The following is a 23,702-nucleotide window of genomic DNA, read 5'->3' as shown; positions in this document are numbered from 1 at the left end:
AGCAGGAAAGAAGAAGAGATTGGATTTATACCCCATCCTTCACTACCCAAAGGTGTCTCAGAGCGGCTTACAAACTCCTTTCCCTTCTCCTCCCCACAACAGACACCCTGTGAGGTAGGTGGGGCTGAGAGAGTTTCTGACAGAAACTGCTCTTTTTTCAAGAACAGCTCTTGTCAGAACTACGGCTTGCCCAAGGTCATTCAGCCAGGTGCAAGTGGAGGAGTGGGGAATCAAACACGGTTCTCCCAGATTAGAGTCCGCGCACTTAACCACTACACCAAACAGATATCTGTGCTACTAACACCAACCAATGGAATGTAATATATTGAACTAGAAGGTTCACATGCTTTCGAAGTTTTGCTCTTTGATTCTCACCTGATTGGATTGAGCAGCTTGAACGTTCTGCCATTTGGAAACTGGTTCTGTAGTCATGTGCCATTCTGGGAATGCCTTTTTAAGCAGCCTTACAAATGTGGACTTCCCTACAGCTATGAAACAAACATACACATCCATTAACCTGCACCTCTGCTTTAGAAAGAAATGTCAATAGCCAACAGAAGGCAAGCAAAAGATAGTTATGAAATGCATGCAGCATGGAAAGCTCCAGTTTCAGATCTCACTTCAGTAAGTCACTGTTTTCTCAGACTCATATGGGGATAGCCCTATAAACCTGACGCAAGAACCACTGAAATCATATGCATAAATCACTTAAGAACATAAGAGAAGCCAATGTTGGATCAGGCCAACGGCCCATCTAGTCCAAAACTCTGTCACACAGTGGCCAAAAATCCCAGGTGCTATCAGGAGGTCCAGCAGTGGGGCCAGGACACTAGAAGCCCTCCCACTGTTGCCCCCCCCCAAGCACCAAGAATACAGTGCATCACCTGCCCCAGCCAGTGAGTTCCTATATATACCTTGTGGCTAATAGCCACTGATGGACCTCTGCTCCATATGTTTATCCAGTTCCCTCTTGAAGCTGTCCATGCTTGTAGCCGCCACCACCTCCTGTGGCAGTGAATTTCATGTGTTCACTCTTTGGGTGAAGAAGTACTACCTTTTATCTGTTCTAACCCGACCGCTCAGCAATTTCATTGAGTGCCCACGAGTTCTTGTATTGTGAGAAAGGGAGAAAAGTACTTCTTTCTCAACCTGCTCTATCCCATGCATAATCTTATAAACTTCTATCATGTCACCCCTCAGCCATCGTTTCTCCAAGCTAAAGCGCCCCAAGCGTTTTAACCTTTCTTCATAGGGAAAGTGTTCCAATCCTTTTTATCATTCTAGTTGCCCTTTTCTGCACTTTTTGTGCAGTTTTGGTGACCAGAACTGTACACAGTACTCCAAATGAGGTCGCACCATTGATTTATATAGGGGCATTATGATACTGGCTGATTTGTTTTCAATTCCCTTCCTAATCATCTCTCCAGATGGTAAGCAGAGGAGAAGAGTCACAGCAAGACTGCACTTTGAATTTATACTTCTTAATTACAAGAAAAACCATTTCCTATGGGGTGTGGGTTAACAAATTTAACTAGAATTCAAGTAAGTCAAAGTTGATGACAAATGGCCTGGCCTATGAGGGAGAGATGAGTTAATCTCTTCTGGACGGCTTTGACCCTGGATGGTCAAGGTTGCCAGCAATTCAACACTGGCTGCTCACCACCCTCGAAGCATCTTTTCTTCATCAGTGCTTGATACTGTATTAAAAGTCATCCAGATAAAGCAGACAGGACTGGTCCTAATTTTGAATTCACTTGTCTTCAAGTTGCCTAAGTACAAATGATTTTTAGCCCTGTTCATCATAGCAGCAGGCCTAAACCTGAACTTTGTGGAGTCCACTTGGGGTAGGTATGTGCTTTCAGGAATCCCGCCCGATCACACATCCCAGTCGAGGTCCCATGGTCAGGAGGGAGATGCCGATCACACAAGTATCCTGCACCTCCACCGAGAGCAGCTGGGCCGATGAGAAAGGGAAAGGAAAGAGCCGCGGCCTCTGGGAGGGTCTCCGCTGCCCACTCCGGGTGGGGTCCGTGTTCCGCTTGCAAGGAGGGGAGGGGGAGATTAACCCACCAGATCCCCCCTCCCCGCCAGCAGCCCTCCCTCCCTGGGACACGTGGCCCGCTCTCCACCTGGCCGCTGCCACTCACCCCCATCGCAGCCCCCCGTGGCCCTCCCTCGACCCCAACAACGCTGTGCGTCTTTGTGCACATGCGCTGTTGGGCGCTTCTGGAGGCATGGGCGCCGGATGCCACGGGAGTCCGGCAGGGACGCAATCAGGCGCCCGCTCTTGCCACGCGGTTCCCGGAAACTAGTACCTCGGAGGTACTAGTTTTTTACTGCGTGTCTTCGGAGGGTAGTCATGGGTCAGCTATGGGAGCTCTACGCTCCCCAGATGTTGCGGTGAGATCGCGCCCGGAAAGTCCGCCTATCTTCCGTCTATGCAGCGTGGCTAATGCTCCGTGTGACCGCAGCCTCTATCTATTGGATCCCCCTTGTCCACATGTTTTTTCACCCCCTCAAAGAACACTAACAGGTTAGTGAGACAAGATCTTTCCTTACAGAACCCATGCTGAGTCTGCCTCAATAGTTTTTCTTCATCAATGTGCCTACTAATTTTTTCCTTAATAACAGCTTCCACCAACTTTCAGGGTATTGAAGTCAGACTGACTGGCCTGTAATTTCCCGGATCTCCTCTGGAACCCTTTTTAAAGATGGGAGTGACATTAGCTTGGAATACACAAGAAGTAACTACACAGTATTTACTTATCAGCACAATCATTCTCTCCCCCAGTGACGCCCACGCCCGAATCTGTGCATCTTCCAGATGTGGTGCGCTCAAAATAAATTTTGATTGCCGACAGGAATTAAAAGGAACAATAATAGAACCCCCGGAAAGGGGCTGACTGCAGGTCTCTTCAAACCGACAGCTTTTCCCAGTGCCACAGGTCAATTCTCTATAGCGCATGCCTTCTGGGTACTTGCATTATGTATTTCCCAGTACTAAGAAACCCAGGCAAGAACTGGAGCTCTCCCCAGCCCTTACCGATATTGCCTTCGATGGACAGTCTCTTGCCAAGCTCCATGCACAAGCCCCGCACGCTGGCCATGTCAGAGTACCGAACACACTGGTCGAAACATCCGCAATCAACAGCGTCCCTTTCGCAGGAACCCAGGGCGCAGGCGCAGCCGAACCCGTTCGTCTCCTTCCGGAGCAGCCGCTTCCACGGCTGTAATTCGCCTGGTCCGTCCTTAGAGGTCGGCTGACCACTCGGAAATGGCGGCCGTTTAGGAGGCAGAGGACTTCAAACAGCTAATCTGTAATTGCTGGCAACAGAATTTAAAACACGTTATGGCACAGGACGCGTACAAGTGTCTGATGAAGTGTGCATGAACACGAAAGCTTATACTCAGAATTAAACTTTGTTGGTCTTAGAGGTGCCACTGGTTTCAAACTTTGTTCATGTACAGGAAAAGTAACCGTGTCCTAATTGCTTGAGGAAGTTTCACACATGACAGCTACAAACCCAGGCTGTCCAATAAGTGCTCGCTCAGCAGATGCAGCCAGTCTGTAGGCTTTTCTCCAGCTACCTTACAGGATACGTATTGTGTCTGTCGTAGGGACCTTTTGTTTTGTATTTTTAGATTAACTTTTCAAAAAGCTCAGGTGTCTACTAAAACATATAAAATGTGTGATGGTGTTCAGTTTATGCCCATGATTCACATCCTGGTGATTTTAGGCACCCAAGAGTTTCTGTCCAGCTTGAGGGCTGCTTGAACTGCACAGCTCCCAGAACCATAGGACTTCTAATTCAAAGAAAGACTTCTTAACTTTTTAGGGTTGCCAGCTTCCAGGGGGCCTGGGGATCTCTCGCTTTTACAACTGAGCTCCAACTGACAGAGAACAGCTCCCTTAGAGAAAATGGCTGCTTTGAAGGCTGGACTCTATTGCATTGTACCATGCTGAGTCCCCTCCCTAAACCCCGCCCTCTCCCGGATCCACTCCCAAAGTCCCCAGGTATTTTCCAACCTAGACCTGGCAACCCTATAACCCTTGCTACAGTTCCCATAGCTGTTTCAGGGATGTCATGAGAGTTTCCAAAACGGTCTAGAGATGTCATAAAGATGTCCCTTAGAAGGGCTGTGGCTCAGTGAAAGAGCGTCTGCTTTGTATGCAGAAGGTCCCAGGTTCAATCTCTGGCATCTTCAGTTTAAAGGACCTCGCAGTAGGTGATGTGAAAGACCTCTGCCTCAGATCCTAGAGAGCTGCTGCCAGTCTGAGTAGACAGTACTGACCTTGATGAATGGCTGGTCTGATCCAGTACAAGAAAACTTCATGTGTGTCATCTTCTAGATGCATCCTATATGTCTGTGTTTTTTACCTTGGGGGTGGCAGGAGAATGTTCTAAAGGCAGGGTTACCATCCACTTTGATCTGGGACAAGGCAGGCCATTGACAACAGCCAGAAGTAAAACTATTGGAGGAGTAGGCAGGACCATCCCATGACACTGTTAATGCCTTAGGGTAGAGCTAGTTTGGTGTAGTGGCTAGGAGCGCAACTGTAATATGGGAGAACCGGGTTTGATTCCCCACTCCTCCACATGCAGCTAGTTGGGTGACCTTGGGCAAGCCACAGTTCTCTCAGAGCTGTTGTCTCAAGAGCAGCCCCACCTACCTCACAGGGTGTCTGTTGTGGGGAGAGGAAGGGAAAGTGATTGTAAGCCACTCTGAGTGAAGGGAGGGGTATAAATCCAGTCTCCCCTTCCTCTTTTTCTGTTGCCAGCTCTAGATTAGGAAATACCTGGAGATTTGGGGGGATGGAGCTTGGGGAGTGGAGGGGAGGGACCTCAGCAGGGTCTAACACCTTCAACTATTTGTATGGAGGTTCTGGGTTCAGATTTTAACTGGAAGGTTTTGTTTGATTTTATGTAGCTACTCATTAAAAAAATAATATAAATGTTGATGTGCTAGCCTAATAAGTCAGAATTTGTTTTTCTTTTTATTAATATCCCTAAATAAGTAACATTGATTTTTGCTGTTAAAAGACATTGTAAGTACATTGGGCTCCCACAGCCTTATGAGCCATGCTGAGAGGTTTTGAACTCACACACACCTTCCACAAGAGCAGATAAACTTTGAGGCTGAAGTCAAATGTCATACTGGAGCTATTCCAAGAGTTCAGTTACTTTTTTTTTAAGTGACGTTTTGTGTGTGATTGAAGTAGGGCTGTCAACATTTTTCCTGGCAGGGCTCCTGTGTCTGTAACTACTACTTGATAGGAAGAAATGCAGCATTAGAAACCTCCCCATGACTTCCATCTACACAGTTTAAGGAACACCTTCGCCAGCTACATTTCTTTCTCTTGTGCAGCTGCTTTAAAAGCACAAGCCCTGACAGAAATAAAGATAGCCGTACTGATTGGGAACATTTGACACTACGGTTGCAAAGCCTTCCTCAGTATACAGGGAGGCGGTGGAGAACCGCCAGGACTCGCCTCCAAGGCTGGGCGCAAAGCAACAGCCACAACAGCTGAACGTCGATTGAACTGGGAGTGAGAGTGGAGGCAGACATCTTGGACATCGATCGCTCGGCACTTCTGCCTTCTGTGAGAAAAGGAATCCTGTAAGGTAGATAAGGCTGAGAATGTGTGACTGACCCAAGGTCACTCAGCAAGCTTCCATGCCAAGAGTGGGGATTTGAACCCGGGTCTCCCAAATCCTAGTCTGGCACTCTAACTTTTACATTACACTGGGTCTCATTCTAACTCTGTTCAGGATGACACTGGGATTTTCACCATTTGTGCTCTTGACTATCAGATCATTCAGATGGCATTGTTGGCAGCCTGTTGCATTCCAGTGCTTTCCTTGTTATCTTCTTATCTTTTTTTAGACCTGATTTGTGGTGGTTTTAAAAAACTTAAATACAATTGCAGTGCAACCAGTTTTGACAGTCAAAGGGTTGTTGAAGCTTCTCAAGAATTTTGCTCTTTCATTCTGCTTTCAGCTTCATTTATCACTTTCTATTAATTTAGAAATATTATAGCTGAATGGATGCTTAATTACCAGTTCCTGCTTCAAGGGAAGGGTTTATGTTCCTTTTAAAAAGTTGTAGTTTATAATGTTATTTTGCTGGTTTAAACAGATGAGCACTTTGACTGCCCTCCTTCCCCCCAGGGAACAAGAACGGGCCATTAATAATTGATTCATTAATTCCAGGACACTGTGAAATAACTGATCAGTCTGTAAAGCAAATGGACAAATAACTGATAAGTAACTAAGCAAATGGACAAATGGAAAACTACAGAGTGAAGGGTTTATTTGCTAAACAGCACTTGGCATCCGAAGTAAACTTATAGCAGGATCCTGCTCTTGGGGGCTGAGCAATGCTAGATATTTGTGAAGAATCCAGCATCTTATTAAATAGCATATGGAATCACATTTTGAGTTCCATGTAACTGAATGCAAAATAGTGGAGTCATACCAAGCAGGTCAAAAGCATCCTTGTATGAAAGCAGGGTGTTGGTTTTTTTGTTGTCAAGTCACAGCCGACTTATGGCAACCTTTTGAGGTTTTCCTTCCAAGCTGAACTCAATGATGTGAGAAAAAGCAAAGGACAAGGTATGACAGACAGTGCTGGCTTGAAAAAGTTTTAATGCTTATTGAAGGTTAGAAAGAATTGCAAAATAGGGAAAGCTCCATGCTCTTGAATAATCTAGCCGTGGTCTTTAGAAACACTTCCTGTGCACAATTGAAGGGCCAGCTTCATCATATTCTGGTTTGCTGATCCACATCTGCTGGAAAGTGGAAAGGGAAGCCAAGATGGAGCCTCCAATCCAGACGGAATATTTGCGCTCAGGAGGGGCAATGATCTGTCAAAATATTTGCAAATCAGGGTCAGTGCATGGAATAGGATCATACATTTTGTCTTGTATCCACTGAGAAATGAAGTGAAAATCCAGAGCCATCATCCAACTTGAAAATAAAATTTCTGCACAAAAGCTGTGTGAAGTGGCACCACTGATGTAATGATCTCTGTTCTCAAAATGTGAGAAGGACCTCCACAATAAAATAAAAAGACAAATACAAATGGTTGATACCTTGGGGACTAACCCTTGTCTTTTTGCCTTTAAAGAAAGATAATTTGCAGAATGTAGTAACATTTATCTCCACATCTTGGAAAAGCTTCACACATGCAAATTTCTGCACATTAAGCTACTGTTAAAGGAACATTAATTGGTCATTCATTCATATTAGCAGGAACAAAAAAAAAGTACCTGACCAAGTACTGTGTTAATTTCTGTACATATTTGTCAATGTAGATTCGCTACTACCACACTGGTCGGTTAGTATGGGACACATACTATTTGGTCATTCAGTTTTTATGTCCAAGCAATGTTGTTGCCATTCCATTGCTTTCCAGTGTTTTCTGTTTTTGTCTCTCCTCTCATCAATCTTTCCTTTATTTCATACGCAATTGAAGCCTCGCCATGTCCACTGTAGACGAGCAAAGCACGACTGAGGATTCCCAGGGCTGTAATTCCTTGAATTGTCTTTCACAAACTGGCTTTAAAAAGCTTCTGTTTCTCAGTTTCTTAGTGATTTGTTAGTTTTGTGCTGCAGCTTTCCTGAATTAGTTGGTCAGTTCCTGTTAATTAAAGTTGTGTGTGTGTGTAAAATTACCCTTTGCAACCAAAACAATTGCTCTTCACTTTTTTCATGATTGCAAAAGAAAGAAAAAGTTAAGGAGCAGTTGCTCTGAATGTAAAGAACAATTAAAACATGAATACACACACATGCACTGCAGGGAACTGTGGCTGACTAATTCAAAAATGCCAGGGCCATACCAGTTAATAGGAAATATGTACCTAGCAGTTCAAAAGCAAGAAATTGCAAGTAGATAAATAGGCACCGCTTTGGTGGGAAGGTAACAGTGTTCCGTGCGCCTCGGCGTCTAGTCATGCCGGCCACATGAGCATGGAAACATCTTTGGACAGCGCTGGCTCTTCAGCTTGGAAACGGAGATGAGCACTGCAACCCTAGAGTCAGATTCGACTGGCTTTCGAGCAAGGAAAACCTTTACCTTTACTTACAGATAGAATAGCTGAAGCGTTTTTAAGTAATGGAGGAAATTAAAGGGACAGTGGCTGGGAAAAATGAAATCTTTTGCTGAACTGATCTTTCTTCTGAGTAAATATGTAGTAAGAATAGGTATTGTTAGTATTTTATGGGGAATATATTAATAAGTTCTGTTTTAATATATTCATTAATAACTTTATTAAGGTCTGTGTGGAGCCACTATTTTAAGTCTACTTTCAGATCGCAATGGAAGGAGTGTCTCAATTTGTGTGTCTTGATTTGTATACATTGAGTTGCTGCATTTAGAATGTTTTCAAGTGTAGAGTGCCAGAATCCAACAGTGACATAGCAAGATTTTCCTGTTGGTGATGATGGGACGGGAAGGTTGCAGATGGGTTGTGAACAGACATGTATTAAGGAAAGACCTGTAAAACCCAAAAGAAAATAGGCTGCCGCACACACCTTTATCTTCATTGTGCTGGGGGCTAAGGCTGTGATCTCCTTTTGCATTCTGTCTGCAATACCAGGGTACATGGTGGTGCCTCCTGAAAGCACATTGTTGGCATAGAGGTCTTTGCGGATGTCGATGTCACACTTCATGATGGAATTGTAGGTTGTCTCGTGAATGCCAGCAGATTCCATACCTGTGGGAAATTGTGCAGGTTCAGTGATAGGTCCTTCCTAATTCAGGTGGGAATTCAGGAAGACTTTCTTAAGGTTTCGTCCACATCAGCATTCTTTTCCTCAGCTATACCAATAGTTTGCCACTCATGGTAGTTTGGTCTTCTCTTTTGGGAAGCATCTTTAAAGCAGCTTTCTGCCTTCTTCCTTTACCACTAATGCTAAACTGGCAGTGGGAAAAACTGGAAGCGAGCAAACCAAAGCAGCTGCTATTTGCCTCTGTGATTTTTGTTATTTAACTGGAGGCAAATTATTAGCACAATTTCGCATTGCCCTTGATCATTCATTTTAATCCTAGGGTGATATTATATTATACAAATTATAATAGGGAAGAGTGCATCCCCTGCCCATTCATAATTTACTCCACCATTCTGGTTGAAATATCCAAAACTATGGAGCAAAGCTGATAAACTTTACTGAACTGGAAAGAAGTCCCAAGAGAGGAGGAAAAACTGGCCCTTTTTGACCTCAGTTCTGAAAGTAGTCATGACTACCTTTTGTTTCAGGGATGGAGACTCACCGATAAAGGATGGCTGGAAGAGGGTTTCTGGGCAACGGAATCGCTCATTACCAATGGTGATGACTTGCCCATCAGGGAGCTCATAGCTCTTTTCTAGGGAGGATGAGGAAGCAGCTGTGGCCATCTCATTCTCAAAGTCCAGAGCAACATAGCATAGTTTCTCCTTGATGTCACGCACAATTTCTCGTTCAGCTGCATAAAACAGAAGCAAGTTATACCAGAGGTATCTTTACTATGGATATGGTGATCACCTCTGGTGGGAGATCTGTGGGGCTCCTAAGGACAACAGAAAGGGGGGGGGATGCAAATTCGCCTGGAAGTTCTTCTATGCAAGCCCTTGGTTAGGATATCGGTTTTCCAGACCCTATTATTGCCTCATCTTACCACCACATTTACCCTTCCAGTTATTCACTAATTTTACAATAGTCTTTAGGATTCTCAGCCAGCATTTGAATTATGCATCTGATAATAAAGCTCAGATTGAGTCAGAGGGACAGGGACACAGTAGCATTCTCTTTGTTAAAAACATACATACTCCTTGACCTTGAATCTGGTCCCCTTGACAGCAACCCTTAAATCAGATCTCAAATATGGAACTGACCTCTCAGATTTCTTACATCTCTTCATTGGATCTCTTGACAGAACACTGAAAACTAACTGATTCTCATAGAATCCCTTTATCGGGGATTTTCAGTATACTCTGAAAGCTACAATTCCCATGGTCCCTTGTGGGGGAACCACGACAGTTTAAACTCTTTAAAATGTATTTACTTTTGTAGTGAAGAGATGCCATAAGTTAACAAGATAAAAATTACAAGTAATCTAAATACAAACACACATACACACCTCAAATCCATATCTCAGTAGCCCAGACATTTAACAAGAAGACAACATATGCAGGGGGCTTCCCAGTGCACTTATTGAAGAGAAAATGTCCCCATTCACACAATTTATATATTCACTATATGCATACTGAAAAATTAATGCTAGGGCAGGATTAAATAAATCACTGAAGCCAGTTCAGCTGAGCCAGTTCTTCCTCACCAGTGGTGACAAAAGAGTAGCCCCTCTCTGTAAGGATCTTCATGAGGTAATCTGTAAGGTCACGGCCAGCCAGGTCGAGACGCATGATCGCATGAGGTAAGGCATAGCCTTCATAAATGGGCACATTGTGAGTGACACCATCACCAGAGTCCAGAACAATACCTACAGACAAGAGCAAGAGAAAGACAGGATAATGAATCATGGGCTTCCTATTTTCCTCTCTTGTGGGAACATAATGAGCTATTAAACATCCATATCACTTAATCATGAAAAGTTATTTGGTCAGAAATGGATGTAAACAGCACTACCTACAATAAAGCTGCCACCATTCAGATCACATGTGGATCTTATTCAGAAGGCATCATAAGAGTTGGTTCATGCGTGCATGCATGCACATCGCTTGGTCCCTCACCATGATTGCCTTTAAAGCTCACTGCTGATCTAGTTCTGTCTAAACAGAACTGCTGTTTTTTGGGGGGGGATCATCAGAAGGACTTAATTTTTTCTAATTCTTTTACATGTGTAAATGATGTTTCAGGCATCATATCAAGTGATGTACATGCATTTTAACAGGACAATAATATGCACATAGGTGTCTATGGAAGCTATATCCCATGTAACCACAGGAAGTGTTGAGCCAGTTGAAGGGTTGCCTTGTTTCAGCTCACCCTATCTGTTCTAGTTTAAATGTTTGAAGGAAGGCAGCAGCCATATGAAACAAATCCTATCCTAAGGGAGGAGATCAGGCTGAATGGCTCCACCAGTGCTGATGCCACTTAGCAACTGCCTGGGCTGTCTTCAAGGTCCAAAACCAAAAATCCTTACAGGCTCATGCTCACAACAGAGCTGCAGTCTGATTACAGCAGCAGCCTCTCCCAGTTCATCAGGAGAAATATAGCTCTGTGTTCTCTGAATGCTTATGGCAAGGAACATGCCTCTCAGACTCTGTGGTAGGCTTATACTTCAATCTTATATTATTTTATATTTCTTTCACTGGTCTGGCTTCACCCCCAAAATTATGGAAATTGGGATTCAGTGACAATCTGGAGAATCCTGTAATAGAATTCTTGGGAATTTAGAAGCTCTCCCATAAGGAAAGAAGGCTGGTTAGAATTGCAGAGCCGCTGGTTATTTATGTCTGCTTATCTTCTCCCTCCTTTAGCTAAGTAAGGAGAAACATGGAGAATTAGCTGCTAAGGGAGAACAAAGGTAAGCCCATGGCTCTTGTTTACAGTCCCATCAAGCTTTTCCAGACTGTCTCCAGGGGAATGTCAGAAGTCTCAACAGCCAAAGCTTGGCTCACTTGTGACAACTGTGACATGATGTAGCACCTTTTCTCTTGACCAGTTAGCAGCAGAGAAGACAATTTATATAAAGAAGAAGAGTTGGTTTTATACCCCACTGTTCACTACCGGAAGGAGTCTCGGAGCGGCTTACAATCGCCTTCCCCTCCTCTCCCCATGACAGACACCCTGTGAGATAGGTGGGGCTGAGAGAGCTGTGACAGACCCAAGGTCACCCAGCTGACTTCATGTGGAGGAGTGGGGAATCAAACCCGGTTGTCCAGAGTAGAGTCCTGCTGCTCTTAACCACTACACCAAACTGGCTGTCATAAGGGAACATGTACATGTTTTGTGTAACTGGCTCTGATCCCAATTGGACCTCCTGTGGCTGTTCTTTAACTTTAATGGAACACTGCGAGAGATTCAATGTATAATTTGACTTTTAGAGATCTATAGCCCTTCCTGCCAGATCAACTGTTTCCAGTGATCCTGGAAGCAGAAGAAAACTACAAAGCCAGATGAATTCTGCAATATAAATACAGTATTTCCAGCTATGCCATAAAGAAGAAGATGTTGTCTTACATTTGCATACAAGTTAGTTATGTCCAGTAATATTTGTGTATGTGTATATAACATTTTAAGGGGGTCATTTTACATTCAAGGTCATCTTCCTTTCAAGTAAATACAGTGTACCCTGCAACTCAATATAGCTTCTTCTAGAAACAGCAGAAATTATCTCCCCAGATAAGGCAGCAGTTTTCATATAAACAGGCAGCGTGCCAAGGGTTAATTCCCCCCTCAAATGTGATTTAAAATGAACTCTGTGCTTCTAAACAGTACAGAGAACTGAAGCCATGTACTTACCAGTGGTACGGCCAGATGCATAAAGGGACAGCACTGCTTGGATTGCAACATACATGGCAGGGACATTAAAGGTTTCAAACATAATCTAGATGGGAAGAAGAGACGAATCATAATAACATAAGAGAAGCCAATGTTTAAAAAATGTCAAAAAGACACCTGAGATGGTGCCTTTCTTTTCCTACTTATTAACACAGCACAGTCCACTGGGAACCGTGGAAATTCTCTCGGACCAGCCTCACTGGAATGAACTGGAGCCCCACAAAGGCACAACAGTGCTCTCCATGCACCCTGACTGTCCCTCTCCATGTAACTTGCTCAAGAGAACTGCTTGGTGGATTGTTTGCCACAACTCAGATTCTTACATCACTAATGGTGCAATTCGGAACAGAGTAAAGTCCATTGAAATCAATGGGCTTAGGAGGGGATAACTCTGTTTAGGGTTGCATTGCAACCCCCCTATTCTTAATATTCCCAAAATCCATGACCAGAAGTGGTCACCTCAACATGCCTCATGCTTAGGGTTGGCTCAGCCTATACACATGCACAGCCTTCCTCCTATGCACCAGCCACAGCTGAAGCAAGCTCCAGGACAGAGTGCATGGCCATTCTGCTCCTGATGATGAGCAGGCAGTGCTCTCACTAGGTTCTTTTCTGAGCTGTAGAGTCAGGGGATTATTGTAAGGATCGTATATAGCTGCCTGGCATGCCCAGCGACATTGCAAAGGATCCTGGACTGCTCCACTTGGATGGCTGCTTCAGTAGAAAGCTGCACAGATTTCTTATGTAGCTGGCAGGAGCTGTCTAAGCAACACTTTGTATGGGGCCAGCTGCAGAAGATGAACAAGGATTTCCCTTCCCAGAGTAGCTCAGTCCTCGGAACAGCAGGCCCTGCTGGTTTTACCTGAGTCATCTTTTCTCGGTTTGCCTTGGGATTCAGAGGTGCCTCTGTGAGAAGAGTGGGGTGTTCCTCGGGAGCTACTCGCAGTTCATTGTAGAATGAATGGTGCCAGATCTGGACAAAGTAGAAAAACAGCGGCTCACAACTGACGGTCAAATAAGTGGGGCTTTGTAGCAAATGCTATAGTTCTCAAAATGTGAATATGAAAAAGCAATAATTCACGTATTAATATTACATAACATATAACTTTGAGTTCTGTGGAAAATGTACAGCTAATGCCACCACATGTACTTTCTGAAGAAGTAAAGAATTTACTAGCAGGATGTCTTTGAAAAGGATATTTTTGGAAGCTGCTACTCTGGTCCCTCCTCTATGACCTGATATTATCCAAGTACACGTGCTCCATGATTGGGAAGCTTTTACAACTGAGAGAGTACCAGGCTGTGTGGCCTGCCCATCTAGCTGAGATCCTTGACCACTAGAACACAGAATTTGGGCACACCTAGCTGAGCTGGTAGGATTAGATCTACTTGCCCATTCATTCCCATGGTGCAAAGAAAGCTGACCTTATATTAATTTAGTGGCAATATAAATAGTTGAATTCCCCCTCCCCCTGAAAAATGAAACAAATATTGTAGCAGATGTATATCCTACCTTCCTATTAAATGCTGGGCAGCTAACAAGGATTTTTTAAAAGTCTGAAGAAAAATTGAAACTAACAAAATGTCAAACAACTTAGACTGAATCGAATTAAGAGTAATTAAAATGGATTAATTCATCAGTGGCAAGAGGGTAATAAAATTAGGAAAAGCAGGTAAATCAACAACCAAAACATTCAAAATAAGCAGTATCCTCTATAAATATGCCACTAGCGTGGAATTTATTACCCTCCTTATTCCACTCCAAAACCCCTCCAGAACAAAACAGTCTTCACAACATGCCAGCAGGTCTAAAGGAAGGGGGCAGATCAGGCATCTTGGGAAAGGAAGTTCCATACTTTATGAGAAGTGGCTGTGGCTCAGTGGCAGAACATAGGTTTTGCATGCAGAAGGTCCTATGTTCCATTCCTGGCACCTCTAGTTAAAGGGTTCAGATATGTGAAAGACATCTAGCTGAGACCCTGGAGAACTGCTGCCAATCAGAGTAGACCATACTGACCTTGATGGACCAATTGTTTAACTCAGTATAAGGCAGCTTCATGCGTTCATATATACAGATATACAGATGTACCTTCAATAAAGATGGGAATTGAAAATGCACAGAATTCCTCACCACACCTTTTCCATGTCGTCCCAGTTGGTGATGATGCCATGCTCAATGGGGTATTTGAGAGTAAGGATTCCTCTCTTGCTTTGAGCCTCGTCCCCTACATAGCTGTCTTTCTGCCCCATTCCCACCATTACACCCTACAGAAGCAAAATGAGAAAGTCATAAACTCCTTGGTAGAAGGTATTCAAAGAGACCAAAGCACTTGCCTGATGACTCTTCCACACAGCACAACCATTTATATACATAGCTTTCCATTTATCAGCACCGGATCATGGCCTATTCTATTGAAATAAAAGCTCACCCCCCATGGAGTATTGTGATAACCAAGTAGATGTGGCCTGGAATTCTCCCAGAATTACTGGTCTCCAGACTACAGAGATCAATTCCCCTGGAAGAAACAGAAGCTTCGATGGGTTGCCTTTTGTGGCATCACATCTCCGCTGAGCTGACTCCATTCCCTAGACTCCCCCTTCCCCAGGCCTTCCCCCCTAATCTCCAGGGATTTCTCAACCCAGTGGTGGCAGCCCTATAGTGAAGAAGAAGAGGTGGTTTTTATACCCAGTTTTTCTTTACCCGAAGGAGTCTCAAGTGGCTTACAATCGTCTTCCTTTCCTCTCCCCACAACAGGCACCTTGTGAGGTAGGTGGGGCTGAAAGAGTTTTGACAGCAACTGCTGACTGGCCCAAGCCAGTGCCATGTGAAGAAGTGGGGAATCAAACCCAGTTCTCTAGATTAGAGTCTGCCACTCTTAACCATTTCACCATGCTGGCTCTGTGTGAGCAGGGAGTCCCCAGTCACACCGCAGCCACAGACCCCAAAGGAGTTTTAGACAAGCTGTTCTGTCTCTTGCTCTGAGGCCACTTCCCTCCTGTCTACAATGTATGGATACTAATGCTGGCTTTGCTGCCAAGGGGCTGTTCTGAGAAGGAACAAGCCTACATAGATGAAGTGCTTTGAGCATCTGAGTAGTGCAGAATTATTGTATCATGATGCAGTGCAGGCACTGTAAGGCTTCGAACGAGACTGCTCAACAGCAAGAAGAGACTGAAGATCTCTCACCTTGCTGGCCACCCTTATTGCACTGCTTATAACTCTGAACCAGGGAGCTGGTGTGTGCCCTGCTCTGGAAGCGAACACAGAGCTCATCTGTGCACATACAGCCCTCAACAGTGCAAACAGCAGGTCCCCGATGTTGTTTCAGGTCAGGGGAATGGTGCATTGGTGGGGAGGGGGCTTTAAGCTCCTGTTCCCCACATGCTGTGGTACCCGTCCAAATTTCCGAACCCTGGAAATGAAGTTTTACTCTGGGAACTCCCAGTGTGCATTTGTTTGTCAGGATTTGCACAGTGTAGTGTTGAGAGACTGACAAAGAACAAGGTGCAGCTCAGCCTTTTGGATGACTCCTCTCTGCAGAAGACATCTAGATGCTTCAGACTTTGCCGGCACCAGTACTGTTTTCCTCTGCAACCAACGTTGCGCTGTTCACACCTAGCTCATGGACCATCCATTTCCCATGACCTAACTACACTGACATTCTACTGCCACCTGCCAGTATTGCAACCAAGAATGGACTGTCCCTTTAACTTACTGGAAAAGTTCCTGGTAATTTGCTGCCCTGGAGGGCCGCAGGTGGTCAGGAGAAAACTGAGCCAAGTGTCCCTTTGCAGTGCTGGGAGTGATGTTAGCAAGAGATGTAGCCTTACAGGTGAACCTACACCCCAGGCATAGCCCAGGTGTGAGACAAGCATCCCCTGGGGCACCAGCAGCCCTGCCAGGGCCACCACTCAGCCTGCTTTGGGACTGTTTTCACATCCCACTCCACCCTCATCCCAGCCAGTCAAAGGAAATATTACACAGGCAGCTCAGAGAATACAGGAACAGGTGAACAGAATGTTTTTTGCCCAACAATCACCGTATAATTTCCTGCATCCTCTGTGGTCTCATTAATAGCCAGGAAGATTAAGAGCCAGAGCTACAGACAATCCTGGCCTAAGACTGAGTCATTGGCTTATGGCCCCATTCTTCCCCTACTTGTCTAGCTGGAGCCCTTGGCTGTCAAACAGCACCTAGTGACAACCCTATGCAGAGTTATGCCAGTCCAAGCCCAGTGCCCACAAAGGGCTTTGAAATGAATATCTGTGGCCTGTGTTTTGCACTAGGCACCATTAGTAGAAATACCCCAAAGGGGTTGAACATACAAACCTGGTGACGTGGGCGGCCCACGATGGATGGGAAAACCGCACGGGGGGCATCGTCACCGGCGAAGCCAGCCTTGCACAGCCCAGAGCCATTGTCGCAAACAAGGGCAGTTGTCTCTTCTTCACACATAGCTGAAATAAGAGGTGGTGGGGCACAGGGGAGCTGGAGGAGCAAGACCAAATCAGATTTTAAGATGCAGCAAGATACAGTGGTCCTTTGCAGGCACAGGATTGATAAAAGCCATTCCCAACAAGAGGAAGCTCAATGTATAGCAAGCACCAGGTTGGAAGTGGGGTAAGTTATAGTAACATAGTTGATTAGAAGGAGCCAGTGGGTCCAACTCACTCCAATGGGTTGTCCCAGAAGGCATCACTGCACTAGACACACACCGGCTTAACAGCCGTTCGCTCTCCACAGAGAGCCCTGGGAAGCAGAGTACTGTGAGGGCAACTAGGGATCACTAACAGACTGATCAGCACGCACACAATGAACTGCAGTTTCCAAGGTTCTTTAAGGGAAGCCATGACAATCAAACCGGTATAAAACATTTACACTTTGTACACAGATAACTGGTCTCCTTGACTTTTCAGCATCTTTGGTAACTCTCCTCTGACTCCTTTTCTACTTGCACAGTAAAACTGCTGAAAGATGCAACAGTTGTGGGTATGTAACATTTACAGATGCAAGAAAACACATTACTATGCAAAGATGAGGCCCTCAGGAAAGAAAGCCATGCTCACTTGGGAGCCACTTCATCCATCTATTGCATTTTTATCTTGCCTTTCCTTCAAGGAGTTCAGAGCAGCGTACATAGTTTTCCTTTTCTCCATTTTATCCTCACAACGACCTTGTGAGCAGTGTTCCCTCTAAGGTGAGTTAGTGTGAGCTAGCTCACAGTTTTTTTAGCCTCTGGCTCACACATTTTTTTCTGAGCCCGGGAAGGATGGCTCCAGAGCAAACTAATTTATGCAGTAGCCAAATCACTTGCTCACAACTTTAATGCCAGTAGCTCACAAAGTAGCATTTTTGCTCACAGGACTCCACAGCTTAGCGGGAGCATTGCTTGTGAGGTAGGTTAGTCTTAGAGCGACTAGCCCAAATCACCTAGCAAGCTTCATGGCTGAGTGTGGGTTTGAACCTAGGAAGTCTTAGTGTCTAACCATTATACCATACTGGCTCTCAGCTAAAGGGAATTGACCTCTAGCTTTTGGGGTCTGGACAGGCAGATCTGATAGCAAACAGCATTAAATTGATTCCTTTATGAAAAAGTTTGAGAAACACTTTAAGAGAGCAAGTTAATATGCCTAAAGCACAAAAAGTGCCTAGGTATGGTCCCAAGGTTTTTTGCGTGTCAAAAAGGACTGGGCAAATTCACAGAGAATGATAGGTTCATCAACAGTTATTAGCCACATATAATATCTAAATGTGTCCTCCAAGTACAGAGGCAGTCTGTCTCTGAATGCGAAATGCCACATGCCAAATGCCACAAACAAGAAACAGGCCCTCATGCTCTGCATGGGAATCTTGCAGGAACATCTGGCTGGCCATAGATGAAAAATGAATGCTGAACCAAATGAGCCCTGGTCTGTTCCAGCAATGCAGATCTCACACATAAGATTCTCCTCACTTGAGACGAGCAGTGCTAACATCACATTTTATCCCTGGCCACAGTATATCATGACTTCACCCTTTTCCTTGTATGCCCAAGCCCTAAAATTCGTACATTCTGTTTCACTGGATTTTTGCCCAAGCTCAGAATGTGCTCCAAAGCAATATGAGCAGACAACGTCACATGGAAGTTTGGTGGCCTCAATGTCAGTTCAGCATCAAAGCTATTTTTAATCATCACTTCTACTTGGAAGGAAATACCCTAATTTAAATACCAATTATTATTAAAATCTTATAGGATTCTCTAAGGAATCCCTAATGGATTCCCTAATGAAAATAAGTTCCAAAGAAACAGCAACACCAAGCTCGCACATTTACAAACAAGAGGACCAGAATCTGTTCTATTGGAATTAACGCAAGGCTTAATTGGTACCAGGGTTCATCAAGGCTCTACCCTGGCATCTTTTTCAAGTACCAAAGCTTATCCTTAGAATGTATGAAGTAGGAGAGTGCAGAGAACACTTACACTAACTCAGGTCTATATAGACAAGGGTCCAGATCAGAGACTGGCATTTTCTCACAAATCTGAGGGTTGGCACTGCTTTGTTGAAAACAATCAATCACTGCTTTAATAGACTGCCAAAGGCATGGAAGGATCAGATTCCTGAATTCTGATCTTTCAGATTACTCACCAGTATCTTTTAATCTGGAACTAACTTGTTTTAGGAAAAAATATTTTTTGTAACAAACTACTGCCAAAATATTGTTCTCTGCCCTCTGGAAATGTCCTAGAGTTCCCTTTCAGTTCTTGTGCAACAGACTCAGATCTCTCCACTCATCCCAAAAGCTACAAGCATGAATCAGAGAGTGAGTGTAGCATACCACTCCAGTCTGGGCGAGAGTAAACAGAAACATGAGGTACCTCACAAGCTTTTCCCAAAAATGGAAATAATCTTCCCAGCCCCTGGCTTCCAAAAAGAGGCCACTCCCCACATTTTTCTTTCAGATCTGGACACAACATATGCAATATCAGGCAAGCTGGAACTGTTTGATCTTGAGAATAGCTATTATTGGTTTCAGATGGCATTGAAAAGAACACAAATTTATTAAGGGAATCAGGAATGTAGGGAGAGGGAAATAAACTAAGCAATCAATAACATGAAGACAGCTTATTTAAAACTATTTTATATCATTAGCCTGTGTTGTTGTTTTACTTTCCCTAACAGATGTTCAAGCTACCAAATTCCACTTCTAATCTGCCTCAGGGTTGAATTCATTTCCTTTGCAGAGTTGTTCACTGGACTATAAACTCTTCAAGGTGCTGTCCTCATATCTATCTACCAAAAACCCCCACACAGACTAAAGCAGACACACAGGTACCCATGTAAATCCCACATCACAAGAGCCCTGGGATGGAACATCTTGCGTCCCTTGCAGCTAGCCTTTGCATGAAATACACACATGTGCACACCCCCCCCCAGAAAGAAATTCTTCAATGGAAATGCAGAACCTAGGGCTCTATATCCCAAATAATTCCTCTGGATATCCTCCAGAGAAGCAACTCTAAAAGAAATGCAGAGTCAGCAGTCCTTCCCCAATCCATTCCTATAGTCCAGTTTCCAAAAGAGGCACATGCAGAGAACAATCTGAAGGTGCAGTCCTCAGCTGACTTAGCAGCAATGAGTTTTAAACTGTGCCATAGCTGTCGTGCTCTCCTGCGTTCCCTGAATGAGACACTTCCCTTTTGACCCTTCAGAGTGCTCCTGCTAGCAAAATCTTTCTGTTGTTACTCACCGAGTCTGCTAGAGAGTTCCTTCCCTCTGGGACTCTGTCCTGACGATGCTTTTGGTATAAATACCAGCGAGACTATAAAACTCCAGAGGCGGATCTTCTGTAAGCCAAGACCCTAAAAAGGATAACGGATAGTATGTTAGCCATATAAGGTGTTTTATTTCATTACATTGACCAGGCTGCTGGTTGAACAGAGCCTGGTGAATTATTATTGTAAGAAAAATGTATGCAGGGAGAAAAGTTGGAAGGCAACGCCTTGATTGTGAATCTGCTCCTTTTATGCTACACTTCAATAAACACACAGGGGGAAAGTCCTTATAAGCTACACTGGAAGAGGAAGTAGCAGCACCTCCATTACTGAAGTGAGAAAGTTACCAAGAATGGCCAGAGCCAGCTGAGATGTTCTAGTGTTCCCCAGACAGAAAATCCATATGGCAGCCCTCCTACTGCTGAACAATATGGGGCATAAGGCACCAGGAAGTTCTCCTGCCCATGCCTCCTGCAATGGAACATTTCCCTTTCATTTCAATTAAACTTGTGCAAGAGAACTTCCTGGTGGACTGTGACCCATGGGTCAGGTTATTCTGTCTTTTTTTGTTCTGCACCTTTAAGTGCACCCAAACTATATGCTTCACCTTTTTAAAATTTTGCAGAGTTTATTGGGTTTGATAATACATAGAATGCCAGCAACTGATCCACAACAAGCCCAAATTTTCCATTCACCTAACCCCACCCGGTCATAACATCCCAAGTTATAATAAGAAAAAAGAGAAAAAGAGAAGAGAGTGAAACAATTAGTGAAACAATTATTATCATTATTGAAACATTAGTGAAACAATTCAGTTTCCATTTTCCAAACAGAATAAAAGTGTGCAAGTTTGTGCACTTTTTTTAAAAAAAACAAAAAACATTGAGATGGCCATGTGATAAAGAGATGTTGAGGGAGGAAAGTGGCTCAACAGGGGGGGGGAATAGCACTTTACCTTTCTCCCCCTCCCATGGAGCTTACAGCAATTTTGGAGGAAACACCTTTAATGTGAGAAAAAAACACATGCTTTGAAAAGGTAAAATGCCCTCCCACACACACTGCTTCCTGTGACATGTGGATCATTTGCATGTCCTTATGGCTGCCACAAGGATCAGGCAATAACCAGAGGTGCATATGGAGCTGCATACTCAGAACTTAATTCCCAGGCTTGGTGCAGCCAGGCCTCGGTTCCTGCCGGAGCGCACCGGAGCACTGCTCCACCAGTCAAGAGCCCAGGGCATGGGAACATAAGCCCCGCCCCCTGCTCCCACCAGCCATCAGTTGGGACACGATGGGGGGGGCGAAATGTTCACCCGCCTCCCTGAGCCCCGGGGTGGTGGCCTTGGACTTGTAGGGGCAAATTCCACCTCTCGCGAGTGATGTCTGAGCCGCTTCGACATCACACACGAGAGGTCATTCTGGCGCCCCCAGCTCTCGGGAGGGGCTCTTTAAAAAGTTATGGCAGCAGCTGCGACACCCGCATGTGGGGGGAGGGGAGGGGCGAAATATTCCCTTACCTCCTTGAGCCCCAGTGGCCTTGGACTTGTAGGGGCAAATTCCACCTCTCGCGAGTGATGTCTGAGCCGCTTCGACATCACACACGAGAGGTCATTCTGGCGCCCCCAGCTCTCGGGAGGGGCTCTTTAAAAAGTTATGGCTGCCTCAGCGGCAGCTGCAATACCCGCACACGCGGGAGAGAGGGGCAGGGCAAAACATTCCCTTGCCTCCCTGAGCCCTGGAGTGGTGGCCTTGGACTTGTAGGGGCAAATTCCACCTCTCGCGAGAGGTCATTCTGGCTCCCCCAGCTCTTGGGAGGGGCTCTTTAAAAAGTTATGGCCGCCATCACTGTTCTCAGCGGCAGCTGCAACGCCCGTGCGGGGGGGGGCAAAACGTTCCCTTGCCTCCCTGAGCAGGGGGGCGGGGCGAAATGTTCCCTGGTTGTCTAGGACTCGTAGGGGCAAATTCCACCTCTCGCGAGAGGTCATTCTGGCTCCCCCAGCTCTGGGGAGGGGTTATTAAAAAGTTATGGCCGCCGTTGCTGTTCTCTGCGGCAGCTGCGATGCCCACGCACGGGGGGAGGGGAGGGGTGATACGTTCCCATGCCTCCCTGAGCCCCGGGGTGGTGGCCTTGGACTCGTAGGTAGGGGCAAATTCCACCTCTCGTGAGAGGTCATTCTGGCTCTCCCAGCTCTCAGGAGGGGCTCTTTAAAAAGTTATGGCCACCGTCGGTGTTCTCGGTGGGAGCTGCAACGCCTGTGTGGGGGGGAGGGGGGAGGCGAAGCGTTCCCTTGTCTCCCTGAGCCTCGGGCCTTGGACTCGTAGGAGCAAATTCCACCTCTCACGTGTGATCGCGAGAGGTCATTCTGGCTCCCCCAGCTCTTGGGAGGGGCTCTTTAAAAAGTTATGGCCGGCTTTTTCAGGCTCCGCGCCGGAGCACCGGGCCTGAAAAACAGCCTGTACAGCCACCCCCTCGCCCTCCCCTCCTTTTTCAGGCTCCCCGCTAGAACGCCGGGCCTGAAAAAGGGCCAGCCAAATGTAAATTTCGGCCCCATTATATCCTATGGGCCATTGAAGTCAATTGCGAAAATATAGGGTATATTCTGGGGGGTGGAGGAGAAGGGGTTTGAGGGAGAGGCTGCTGGAGCCTCTCCCCAAGATACCAACCAAGTTTGAAGAACATTGGACCAGGGGATCCAATTCTTCGGGCCCCCAAACAGGTTGCCCCTATCCCCTCCATTGTTCTCTATGGTGGGGAAAAAGTAACTTTTCCCCCCACCATAGAGAACAATGGAGGGGGTAGGGGCAACCTGTTTGGGGGCCCGAAGAATTGGATCCCCTGGTCCAATGTTCTTCAAACTTGGTTGGTATCTTGGGGAGAGGCTCCAGCAGCCTCTCCCTCAAACCCCTTCTCCTCCACCCCCCAGAATATACCCTATATTTTCGCAATTGACTTCAATGGCCCATAGGATATAATGGGGCCGAAATTTACATTTGGCTGGCCCTTTTTCAGGCCCGGCGTTCTAGCGGGGAGCCTGAAAAAGGAGGGGAGGGCGAGGGGGTGGCTGTACAGGCTGTTTTTCAGGCCCGGTGCTCCGGCGCGGAGCCTGAAAAAGCCGGCCATAACTTTTTAAAGAGCCCCTCCCAAGAGCTGGGGGAGCCAGAATGACCTCTCGCGAGAGGTGGAATTTGGCCCTACGAGTCCTAGACAACCAGGGAACATTTCGCCCCGCCCCCCTGCTCAGGGAGGCAAGGGAACGTTTTGCCCCCCCCCGCACGGGCGTTGCAGCTGCCGCTGAGAACAGTGATGGCGGCCATAACTTTTTAAAGAGCCCCTCCCAAGAGCTGGGGGAGCCAGAATGACCTCTCGTACGAGAGGTGGAATTTGCCCCTATGAGTCCAAGGCCACCACCCTGGGGCTCAGGGAGGCGGGGGAACGTATCGCTCC

General features: G+C 45.7%; 2 protein-coding genes across 2 annotated transcripts in view; both read right to left on the bottom strand.

Annotated features, from left to right (window-relative positions):
- The window catches only part of DGUOK (deoxyguanosine kinase), an 11,191-nt gene extending 8,084 nt beyond the window's left edge, over positions 1–3,107 (bottom strand). Inside the window, exons 1-2 of the mRNA XM_015423000.1 lie at positions 3,044–3,107; positions 376–488 (exon numbers count right to left, since the gene is read on the bottom strand). Coding sequence (XP_015278486.1) covers positions 376–488; positions 3,044–3,107 — 177 coding nt within the window. The remainder of the gene's footprint in view (positions 1–375; positions 489–3,043) is intronic.
- A 3,232-nt stretch (positions 3,108–6,339) lies between these two features.
- On the bottom strand, positions 6,340–20,327 carry ACTG2 (actin, gamma 2, smooth muscle, enteric). The gene is made up of 9 exons (XM_015423033.1): positions 20,233–20,327; positions 16,834–16,992; positions 14,640–14,768; positions 13,366–13,476; positions 12,465–12,549; positions 10,318–10,479; positions 9,274–9,465; positions 8,535–8,716; positions 6,340–6,865 (listed from the first exon to the last, which is right to left on the bottom strand). Exons 2-9 carry the CDS (start codon positions 16,957–16,959, stop codon positions 6,722–6,724), a joined length of 1,131 nt encoding a protein of 376 aa, XP_015278519.1. The 5' UTR covers positions 16,960–16,992; positions 20,233–20,327; the 3' UTR covers positions 6,340–6,721.
- Between the last annotated feature and the right edge of the window lie 3,375 nt (positions 20,328–23,702).

The sequence above is a fragment of the Gekko japonicus genome, unplaced genomic scaffold, assembly GCF_001447785.1.
Source record: "Gekko japonicus isolate JY-2015 unplaced genomic scaffold, Gekko_japonicus_V1.1 scaffold208, whole genome shotgun sequence".
NCBI lineage: Eukaryota > Metazoa > Chordata > Lepidosauria > Squamata > Gekkonidae > Gekko > Gekko japonicus.
The sequence above is the reverse complement of the archived record's forward strand: the minus strand, read 5'-3'. Positions and strand labels throughout refer to the sequence as shown.

Coding starts and splice junctions, on each gene's coding strand:
- ACTG2 (XM_015423033.1), bottom strand. CDS start 16,959: ATGTGTGAAGAAGAGACAACTGCCCTTGTTTGCGACAATGGCTCTGGG. Junction 14,769..16,833: donor TGGGCCGCCCACGTCACCAG/GTTTGTATGTTC, acceptor TTGCTTCTGTAG/GGTGTAATGGTGGGAATGGG. Junction 13,477..14,639: donor ACTGGGACGACATGGAAAAG/GTGTGGTGAGGA, acceptor TACTTTGTCCAG/ATCTGGCACCATTCATTCTA.